Source organism: Macrotis lagotis, chromosome 4, assembly GCF_037893015.1.
Source record: "Macrotis lagotis isolate mMagLag1 chromosome 4, bilby.v1.9.chrom.fasta, whole genome shotgun sequence".
Lineage (NCBI taxonomy): Eukaryota > Metazoa > Chordata > Mammalia > Peramelemorphia > Peramelidae > Macrotis > Macrotis lagotis.
Window position 1 is genome coordinate 53,200,809 of NC_133661.1, and position 12,053 is coordinate 53,212,861.

Here is a 12,053-nt window from a genome sequence, read left to right on the forward strand (position 1 = left end):
CCCGTTCCCACTGGCTCTTGCTGTTTTCATATCAGTAAATTAAACCAAGGACATTTCAAACACCTCCTTCAGATTTTACCTATCAAATCTGGTAATTTAGTAAAAATAATCACAATTTTTTCCTTGGCCTTCCCTTGTCCCTTTACTCTCATTTACACATTTCAGAGCATTTTCTAGCACAGAATATTTTCTATCCATTGTGAGGTGACCTATTCCTAATGAATTTCAATCCAATCAGCTCTTAGAGGTGAAGTATTTAAGTAACTGTGCCCTCTCAGCCCCAAACTGTGAGGCCCCAAGACTCCTCAGTTTTGCCAAAGCCAACAGAGCCTTACCTCTAACTTCAGGACATCATGCTGAAGTTTACGTTGAAATTCTAGGAAGTTCTTGATGGTCAGCTTTCCTTTGAGATCAGCTCCAAAAAAATAAGTTGTTAGGGCTGAACATAAGCCAGGCTTGAGGGTGTTGCCAGTGGTGGACCGATCTCTGTGACGCATGCCCATGCTGGTTTGGGAGCGAATGATGCTCTGAACCTAAGAGACATCAAAAAGGGAAACAACAAATCAGTTTGGGGATGATCCCAGAGAGCTTCTTTTCAGAAAGAAGTATTCTTTTTAAAGTTTTTATTGTTTCTTGGCAAGCAATGCAGAACAGGCGAGGGACCATTATCCTCAGAGGAATGTCTTATCTCAAGAATTTCAGAAATGTCAATAAACCTTTCACTTCTGGATTCATGGCTTGTCCAGTTTTGATAGAAGAAAGGAATAGTAATAGCCAAATGCTTTAAATCTCCAGGAGACTAGGACATTGGTTAGGAATGACAAATGAAGCTAGTGCTTTAGAATTCTCCTAGGAGAATTCAATCATGGAGGGGAGATGCTAAGTCAAGCACTTGGAAAGAGAACACAGCTACTTGGAATAATTAATCTTTAACCTAAGATAGTAATTAAGGTGTTTTCTTTATTTTTTATTCTTGGGAGAAAGCCTGGGATTGCTTTAAATGGTATTCTTTGTTTCCCAGATGGAACCACAGTTCTTCTATCAGACTACCAAGTGGGAAAATAGCCATTCAGAATAATTAATGCAGCAAAATGTCAAAACAATCATGATGAACTGTAGTCATTATCCTGGGTGATAGTTTTTACAGCACTTCAATATTTAAGATTTGTAATGACATAAAAAGGAAGGGGGGGAGAAGATATGTTTTAACTTAATTTCAAACAGAGGCAGAAACCATGTATTTGCGGAAGTTTTTTTAAGTGTAACCAATATTTTATGCAGACCCCAAATAACATTCTATTCATAATGACAAAAATTCTTTAAGTGAACTGAGTAATAAAAGGTTTCCATACATCACTTGATTTTAGACTGACAGGAATATAAGACAGGAGACAAATGTCTCTGCTAAGTTTTCTAGTGGTTCCTTTTTTCCTCTGAGATAAAATACTAACTTCTTAGCTTAGGGAGAAGGGAAAAGAACAAGCATGTTTTTAAGTACTAATGTGCCAGTCACTGTGCTAAGAGCTTTATAAATATTATTTCAGTTGATTTAAATTCCCAGCATTAAAAGTCCTCCACAATCTGGCTGAAACTTAATCTTTCCATATTTATTTTATATTACTTCTCTTATGCACACTGTATTTCATCCAAACTGGTCTACCAGCTGTTCCTCCAAGTCAGTCTTCTAGCTTCCAAATCCATGCCTTCACACAGGTCAGCCCCTGCCTGGAATGCTCTCCCTCCTCCCCTCTGCTTCTCAGAAGATTTGGGTTCCCTGAAGACTCAGCTCATCTGTCACCTTCCATGTAAAGTAATACTGATCTTCCCAGGTATTAGTCTTCTGTTTCTTTTCGCATTACTTTATGCTGTATTCCCTCAGTAGAATAATAGCTCTTTGAGGACAAGCACAAAATATTCTGTTTTTGTATCTCTGGAAACCAAGCTGAACAAAATATTAACTAAATACACTAAAGTTAAAAATTCATCAGATTTTTTTTTGGGGGGGAGGAAAAAAGGGCAAAAGAGATCAGAATTACTTTGAACACATTTATAACACGCTATGGTTTACATAGTACTTTATAGTTTATCTTATTTAGTCCTCACAAAATTTCTGTGTCGGATTGCATAAGTATTTTTATTTGTAAAAATACAGGTTGGATTAGAGAATCAATTCTCTAAGATACCCTCAAGCTCTAAAACTTAATGGCCTGATTTTTCAGATGAAGGAACTGAGGCTCAGAAAGACAAATGATTTCCCCAAGGTCACATAGATAGTAAATGACAGAATGAAGATCCAAATCCAGGATTCCATCTCCAAAGCTGTTGCCCCTTCTAACACACTATGTTAAATAATGCTCAACTTTATTGCAAGCATATAAAGGGCTTTAATTAAAATCTATGATTACTTTTAATAAATCATAAATAAGAAATTACCTCTCAATTATGCATACCAATGCCTTAATAAAATTATATTTGGATGAAGAAAATATTTTTTAAATGACAGATTTATTTATCTCATAAGGCTTAATTCAGGCTTCTAAAATTAGTCACTATTCCTTAGGTTTACAAATGATGGAAAAAGGGATTGGCATAGGTGATGGTAATTACTTGGTAATTATTTGGGCTTTGTGACCTTTACCCTGTAGGAGAGAATTATTTATGGTTATAAAGAATTTTATATTAGATTATTTGTGACTTCATTTCCTTAGTGTTTGGACTCAAGAGTTGAGAAATCTTTCTCTCTCAAAAACTAGGATATGGCAGAAAGACTACAGGAACTGGATAAGAGAATCTAGATTAAAATCCTGAATCTGAACTTACTTCTAGAGCAAAATGTTTAACCTCTCTATACCTCAATCTCCTCATCCAAAAAATGGGGATACTATTGTACTATCTCAAAGGACTACTGTTCAGGACAAATGATGTAATGGATGTAAAATGTTTTATAATCTATAAAGCCACGTGTTGTTGTTCAATTATGTGCAACACTATATACAGGAGACCATGGACTTTGTCCATGATATTCTCTTGGCAAAGATACTGGAATGATGTGCCTTTTTCTCCTCCAGTGTGCCCTGATTTTATAAATGAAGAATTGAGGCAAATAGGGGTTAAGTGGCTTGTCTAGAATCATTCAGATGCTAAGTATCTGAGGCTGGATTTGAACTCAGGTCTTCCTGATTCCAGGTCTGGTACTCTATTCAATTTAAATTCTTTAACATTTTTAAAACACTTTTAATTCTTTAACGCTTCTTCATTTTAATTGTTTTAATTAAAAAAAGATGAAGTTTAGAATTGGATCACTTGGTTTTTTCCTCTTGTTTACTCTATTTAAAATGCCTATATCTCTTTCCCTTACTTAATACCATTTTATTTTTTCCTAATTACAAGTAAAGATAATTTTTCAATATGCATTTTATGTGAGAGTTTGAGTTCTGTTTTTCTCCCTTCCCTGCTCCCTTCACAAGACAGTAAGTGACCTGTTACAGATTATACATGTACAATCAGTTCCATATTGGACATATTATGAAAGAATCAGAACATGAAAAGAGACAAAGAAGAAAAATCTTAAAAAAGTAAAAATAGTGTGTGCTTCAAACTGTTTGCAGACTCCGTTTCTCTAGATGTGGATAGCATTTTCTATCACAAGTCTTTTGGAATTAGCTTTGATCACTATATTGCTGAGAAGAGCTAAGTCTATCATAGCTGATCATCACACAATGTTCCTGTTATTGTATACAATGTTCTCCTGGTTCAGCTCACGCTTGCATTTCTTAATGGTCAATTCTTCCTGAGTGTAGTAGATAGCATCCTTGGAGCAAAATTCAATTTCTTTTTCTCCTTTACGCTACTGGTAATTTTCAGTTTGATAAGACCCTGGACATTTCATCAACTAGACCCTGACATAAAGTTTCCTTACTTTTATATCTTCCTGTGAACTAACTTTATCAAATTTATTGTTTTGTGATCAGCTTAAAATTTAAGTTAGGAAGTAGCTCTCTGATCCTGCAAAAATCACATTTACTTTAGTCAGTCAGTAAATCATAAAGTAGATGATTAATACTTTTTGGTGCTCTGCATGTGATTAAAGAGATTTAGGAAAAATAGGATAAAAGATTAATATTAGCTGTTACTTTGCTTTATATCACATTAACTTTGCAGATGCCTAATGACAAATGTATGATGTTTTTCACTTATGCTGATGATTCCTTTTAGGTTTCTTCATAAAGTTAGGAAAAATAATACAACATCAGAGAAGAAAATCAAACAAAAATGTCAAGATGCACTCTTCATGTATATATACTTTGTTACTTTTTACACTATAATTCCTTGTCAATAATACTGCCATTAGCCTTTCCTCCCCCACTTCCTTACATTGACATCTGACTGCACATTCAAATCCAATTAGTCTATGTGAACACACACACACACACACACACACACACACACACACACACAAGAAAATTTTCTAGGGTACAAAGTAAAAAGGGAAAAATAATAGCTCAATAAAAAAAGGCCTTTGAAAAGCAAGTATTTTATATGTTCATTCACAGCTTTTCTTTCTATGACCTTTCTCTTTTTTTTTTCCTTTTAGGATTTTGCAAGGCAATGGAGTTAAGTGACTTGCCCAAGGTCACACAGTTAGGTAACTATTAAATTGTCTGAGGACAGATTTGAATTTAGGTCCTCCTGACTCCAGAGCCGGTGCTCTATTCACTGAGTCCCTCTAGGGGCTTTTTCACATGTTATCCCAAAACTCCTTGGGGTAAAAGATAGTCTTATTGAGAGTCACATCTTAAATTCAAGAGGGTATTAAAAAGATATTTCTCTGAATAGTCAAGGGAATTCACTAGGGTTTCAACATGTCAACAAAAAGCTGGAGAGGTTGTAAAGGAGTCCTAAATTCATCTAAGGCTAAGGTGAGACCACTAGGGCTCACAAGCCACTGAAGTGGTTGGTCTCTAAGAGATTTATGAGGCTCCTCTTCGGTGTTTCAAGGCCTACCACAAATTCTCTTGGCAGTGCCTAATCCCACCAGGAGAATTCAGTACAGATGAGGTCCTTAGCCTTTGCCTCCTCACCAACCACTGTACCACTCTGCTTCCCCCCAGGACTCTTCTTGCCTTGACCAATATATTAGGGTCCCAATGGGCCCCTTTGGACACAGTATCTCTTCCTCTGAGTATTCACCTCCCTGCAATGATCCATTCTCCCAGGTTGGGTCACATCACCCTCAATGACTCCTCACTGCTTAACACATCCAATCTAATCTCCTTAACCTAGGCTACAAGGCCCACCTTCACTATTTGATTCCAACTTCACTTTCTCTCACACTATTTCCCATTCCTACAGTTGGACAAATTGCCACCACCCAATACATCTCACATTTCCTTATCCCTATAGCCGTTCACCTCCAGCTGTTCACACCCTGTGCTTAAATGATGAGATGAGGGACCATAACATGTCTGTCAACATTAAAGTAATAAAAAATATCTCTTCTTTGTCTCCTTTCTCTTCCTCCTCCACCACAAAGCCTTTTCAGATTTCCCCAGCTATAGATGACCTTCACTGGACTCCTGGGCATGGAGAAGACCCCAAAGCTAAGCTAGCAGAATATATACTCTGTAGGGATCTAAGCTAGAAAGGTTTTGTGCACAGGCCCACCAATGGACTGATGACAAAGGACCAGGGCAAATTTTGAATAAATTTAGTTATAAGGTGAGAAGTGTTTTGACCACAGTAACTTATGAAATATTAATACTGATGAAATGAGAGATTTTTTTGAGTACTAAAGTGTATCTCCGTCTGAGTGCATACCTTATTAACCCCATTAGAGAACAAACTTTTGGAAGATATGTACACTATCATATATATCTTTAGATCTACTTTAGAATCACAAGCACAGTCCAGTGCATATCACTAATGCTTAATAATTGCTTAACAAAAGATGAATGAATACACAATACTGTTTTTCACAAACTAATCTTTTTCTTCATTAAGGGATATATATTTGATACAGTAATCAGTTATTTTGAAGAATGATCATTATTTTAATAAATATTCGATGCACAAAGTCAATGATGGGGATGCTGCTAGTTTCAAAAGCAGATCTTACATTTCTTAATTATTTTGTGTTGGTGCTACTTGCAACTTCATGTTATAAAAGGTAAAACAGTATAAAATCTGTGTCATTATATTATTTCCAATTAGAACTGTCAGAGACAAATACTTAATGACTCCTTTGAGCCTTCTGTTGACTCTGACTTCAACTCTTTTTTTCTCCCACTGCCCTGACATTCAAAGTGCTAATTGCTTTATCTTTCAGTGAAAGCACATTGACCTCTCAAATCAGTGTTATGACTCTGGAGGATTCTTATCATTTGGTAATTACATGTTTTCCCTTTATGGTCTCAGTCTTTGATAGTTTTTTCCCCGACATAAATTAGCTGAGCAAGAAAACCAACCCAGTCCAGTTAAGAAAGCAATGAGAAATACTACACTGGGGAAGTCAAACTGATTTTTTCAACAGATTTAGCTTCCTTCTTTCCTCTGGAGATTTGTAATTGAAGAAATGGGTCCAAATTGATCGACTAGAGGAATCATACAGTTATCCAGAATAACTCTTTGTTCCAAGGAAACAAGATGATAAATCATCCCAAAAGGGAAGAGTCTCTAGCTATATTGCTGGGGAGATAGAACTTTTCTGTTTCTGGGCAATGCTGTTAATTCCTCTCTTTAGCATGTTTTACAAAGCAATTGTGAAAGACATAAGACAAAGCAAGAAATAAGGTGCAGTGATAAAGAATTGCGTTCCACTACCTATAATGTGATGCCCCTGGGGGCACAGTTGTAAAAAACAACAACAACAACAAACTTTAGTAGAATGGAAGCCCTCTGTGGGCAGGAATCATCATTAAAAACTTTTGTATACAAAGTATTCATAGTAGGCAATCTTCCTAGATTCTCCATTTAAGGAAGGCAGCCATCTCATTGTTTCCCAGCCCTCCGACATGCAAGATCACAACCCTGAAACTCCTACCTCTTCAGCCCCTCTAGTTGGAAGGGGCAAAGATTGAGTAGAGCTCCTCCCAGGCCTTTCTTTAAAGGAAGGTGGCCAAGGCAGAAGTCTTTAATTTCTCGCCTACTACACTGCTCTAGACCTCATCATGCCTGCACCAGGGACCTGCCCCACTGTGCCCCTCACCTTTCCGCTTATCTTTCCTTGAAGGCAGGGGCTGTCTTTCACCATTTTTTATATCCCCCACCACTTAGTTCAGTGTCTGGCAGACCCTTAATCAATGATTGTTGAACTAAACTGAAGACGAACTGAAGATGGAGAACTGCTAAGGGTTACATACAGATCTACAGATCTCAGAAAACCTGTTTGGCTAGTTTGAAATCCTTGTCCCTGTACTACATATCTTTTCTACTTTAAGGATATAAGCATGTACTTCGAACCTGTCTCCTTTACCCCAAAGTATTTTAGGAAGAATAGAAAAATGCTTCCTTCTATATAACATTCTCCTGGCAGTGCCAGGAGACTTGGAGAACTGCCACGGCTGCCAGGCTATGTGAAATTGCTTCTGACTGCCAAGGTCTTCAGGACCAAACTGTGAAAATATAATCATCTCTCCTGGATTTCTGAGGAAGCATCATATATAAATCTGCCATAGGCAGAGACCCACAACAGTTAAAAGAAAAGTGGGATTTTCTTTCCCCAACAAGAAATTTTTTTTTTTTGCAAGGCATTGGGGTTAAGTGGCTTGCCCAAGGTCATAAATGGGGCAGCTAGGTGGCGCAGTGGATAGAGCACCAGCCCTGGAGTCAGAGTACCTGAGTTCAAATCCGACCTCAGACACATCAGGTCAGGAGAAATTCTATGTGACTGCATAGAGTTGGCACCCTAAGAACTAGGACTATTTCCATATGTGGAGCATGGTTAAAACACACCCAGGGCAGTCAGATCGAAATTCAGTCCCTCGTAAACTGCCTATTTAACAATTCTGGAGACACAGCAGACTCCATCTGTCTAAGGCAGAGCTTGTGACCTTTCCTCCCCAAACTGCCCTTCTGCTACATTCCCCTGCTTCCACTGAAGGCATCACCACTCTTTCAGGCTCCAGGTTTATATCGTGTGTGTATGACCCATCATGGGCCACAGTTCCTGCTTCTCTTTACCCATCATCTCTTTCACCTACGTGCAAAAACAGCTACAGCCTGAGACCAGGACTTCTCTGTCTCGGGTCTCAACCACAGTATCCTCCTCCTGGCTCTCTCCACTCCATCCATTCTTTCCACATGGTTGTCAAAACGATCTCTTTAAGTACCCAAATATTATGTGTCTCCCTACTCAACCTACTCCACTGAGCTCCAGAATAAAACAGAAATCCTCCTTTGACTTTTAAAGCTTAGCACCTGGATTCAGTTTCATCAGATGTGATTTTCCTTCCTTCACTCTAGGCTCAGTCAAACTGACCTTTTCTCTGTCCCTCACATAGAACACTTCGTCTTCCATCTCCACCCCTTTGCACTGGCCAACCACCATGTTGGTGCATCCCAGAGACCCCTGCTTCACTTCATCTCTTCTTTGAAGCTGCATTTCAATGTCCATGTTCTACACACACCCTTCCCAATCCTCCCACATGCCAAGTGTCCTCCCTCCTTAATTACCTTAGATTACTCTGTGACTATTTATAGATGTTATAGAAGTATTCTGCATCTAATTATAGATATACGTATGCCTTTGGACAGTTGAGAGTATTGTATTTTTTGCAATCATATCCCCATGGCCTAGCACAAGTGCTTGCCACAAAGCAGGTGCTTGATAAAGGTCAATGAATTGACTGTTTGATGAAGGCACTTGGTAATGCGATAACCACACAAGTCACAAGGTTCTTCAGAAAGACTTGCCTGTTCAAACTCCTCCATATCTACTTCTCCATCTCCATTCAGATCAAACATCTTGAAAGCAATTTCAAAATTTCTTTGAGGAGCTGTGGGTAAAAAAACACAATTAAAAGGCATGGACCAATGAAACAAATGATTTCCAAAGTATTCAGTAACAGACTTAAGAAACTGTATGGACATCCAATATAATTTTTTTTTTTTTAGGTTTTTGCAAGGCAAATGGGGTTAAGTGGCTTGCCCAAGGCCACACAGCTAGGTAATTATTAAGTGTCTGAGACCGGATTTGAACCCAGGTACTCCTGACTCCAAGGCCAGTGCTTTATCCACTACGCCACCTAGCCGCCCCCAATATAATCTTTTATTAACAGAGTTGCCTTTCAAGAATAGTACATTCAATAGTCTGAACAGAATTTTTACTTTGGCTAAGCAAAGATGTCACTTGGAAAGCCGGATCTCTCATTATTTTCTTTTCTAATACCATCAACCACCAATCCAATTTTAGGCAATGTGGTATAGAAGAAAAAGTGATGAACTTGATGTTCAGGAGATCTGGGAGCTCAAACCTAGGCTTGGATACTTACCTGCTGTATCGACTATGAGCAAATCACTGTGCTTCTCTGAACCTCAGTTTTCTCATCCATAAAATGGGTATGGGTATGCTGATTCCTGCACTACCTTACATGGCTGCTTGGAGGATCCCTTTGTAAATCATAAATCACACACAGAAATATGAATTATTATTCATTTAGGTCCTATTTTTTTTTGCATGATACTTATGTTATTTCTTGTTTTCCTAAAGACTGTACTGACTGGAAGAGTTTCTATAATAAGCTGGGGCATATCACCAGAAAGAAAAATGCTGAAAATCCAAGCCTTACTTTTATACAAAAGTAGACAACACAGTCATGCTTGAACCCTGTTCATCCTCGACTTCTTCTATAGAAGTTAAGTTCCATTTTGACATCCTATTTGGCCTTATGCTGAGCTATCCTTCTAGATTAACTTCACTTTGGGGTCAAGGGGAACATGCCTACATGAATAAATTGCTCTCTGAAGGATCTCCATCTTTATGATGCTGGCTAAGGTGGTTCTCATTTATCCAGATAGTGTCAAAGCAAAAATTAAGCTGAATTATAGAGATTAAAAATGAACCATGTGACAGCTAACAGATTAATACATTTTATCTCCACTTAGTGAACACTTAACTTTTTCAGATTTTCCCTAATCTTCTATCTTTTAGTACTTGCCCTTATCACATCTAACATTCAAAGACAAGAAACAAAGACATTTCATTTCCCTCTACTCAGTCTCTGCTACAAGGCCAAAATCAGAATTTGTTCTTTTTTTTTTATGTGACAGTTTTCGTGAAAAACCAGAATTTTTTGCTGCCTGCTTCTAATCAACATGTGGCATCCTCATTTCCTTTGCTCTTTTGTACCATGATGAAGCTTAATATTTCATAAAATTAAACTGTAAGATTCTTAGAGAAATATACTATTTTAGCTAAAATTTCAGTTTTCTGAAAATTTTCTTTTCTTTTTTCTTTTTAAGGTTTTTGCAAGGCAAACGAGGTTAAGTGGCTTGCCCAAGGCCACACAGCTAAGTATTTATTAAATGTCTGAGGCCGAATTTGAACCCAGGTACTCCTGACTCCAGGGCCGGTGCTTTATCCACTATGCCACCTAGCTGCCCCAGTTTTCTGAGAATTTTAAAAAAGTGCTAAAGATTTTATATGTAGACAAAACAAGCATATGACTTGTACTGTAGGGATGGGTGTGTATGTGTGTGTGGGGGAGAACTCCTGCCACTAGTGAACATGGGTAGACTCTCTGCTTCTGCTTCACTTGCTTCTCAAGGATTCCATAATCACAGGATTTTCTTGGCTCAGATTCCATTTTCAGGTAGCTTGCTACTGCTGCCTTGTCCTACTCTCTTCTCCCCTTCCCCTGGATCACTAGACAGAAACTTCTCACGGATGCAACTGGGGCAATAATCAATCAATAGGTATTTATTATGTGCCTGGTATTTTGTGCTGGGTAACAGAAAGACAAAAAAGATGCCAGTCTTTGCTCCTAAGGACTGTAAGCTCTTCACAATCTATTATTAATACAAGGCAGTTATATGGAATACAACTAAAGAGCAGGCACACTAACATTTTGGGGGATCAGTAAAGAGCTTGTATAGAAGATATTATTTGTATTATATCTTGTAAGGAACAAGATCTATATAGGTATTTTTTGGTCTAAAGTCTTTTAAAATGATCAGTAATGTAAACAAGTTCATTGTTTGTATATATATTTACCATAATGGAAGCCTATTCATGGTTAAATATCCTGCCATCTGAAACTGGCTGCTGGATCAAATCAACAAATATTTACAGAATAAATTATTTGTTGATGTGCAAGATTCTACAGGATATATGGAAGGGTTACAGTCTCTTGCATTTTATGCACAATAAGTAGCTTTGTGAACTTTTTAAAAAAATTATATAAATATTTTATATTTGTTTTTCCAATTACATACAGTGGCAGTGTCTACCAATCATTTTTTTTTTGCAAGGTTTTGAGTTTACAATTTTCTCCCTCCCTTCCTCCCCCAACAGAACTGTGAATTTCTTAAAGATAAGGATGGGGTCATTTTTCATCCTTTTATCTCTGAGGCCAAGACCAGGGCCTAATGTATGGTGGATGCTTAATAAACGTGGAACTGAATTACTAAATGAACTGTATAGATAGTATCTGCTGTAATAATTCAGAAAAGAGAAATTCTTTTATGTTAGGGTGATCAGGGAAGAAAGACTTTAAGGAAATAGTGAAATTTGGCCTAGGTTTTAAGAGATGGAGAGCATTAAACAAACCTAGAACCTATGATTTACCAAAGAATGAACTATAGAGTTGGAATATGACAAAAATCATACTATTTTTCATTTTAAAAATTTGTTTATGTTCTCCTCCTTATGATTTTTTTCCTCTTTTGTTCTGATTCTTCTTTCACAACAAGAATAATATGGAAATATGTTTAACATAGGTATGCATATATAACCTTTATCAGATTACTCACTGCCCAGGGAGGGGTGGGGGGGCAGGGATAGAGGAGAGGGAAAAAATATGGAACTCAAAATCATATAAAAAATAAATGTTGAAAAC

The 12,053-nt window shown here is 37.5% G+C and overlaps 1 protein-coding gene across 3 annotated transcripts in view; it reads right to left on the reverse strand.

Moving 5' to 3' along the window:
* MICU1 (mitochondrial calcium uptake 1) overlaps nucleotides 1–12,053 on the reverse strand; it is a 221,362-nt gene that overhangs the window by 103,848 nt on the left and 105,461 nt on the right. For all 3 annotated transcript variants that reach the window (XM_074232799.1, XM_074232797.1, XM_074232798.1), the window contains exons 7-8: nucleotides 8,911–8,993; nucleotides 336–533 (exon numbers count right to left, since the gene is read on the reverse strand). In XM_074232799.1, the coding sequence (XP_074088900.1) occupies nucleotides 336–533; nucleotides 8,911–8,993 (281 nt within the window). The remainder of the gene's footprint in view (nucleotides 1–335; nucleotides 534–8,910; nucleotides 8,994–12,053) is intronic.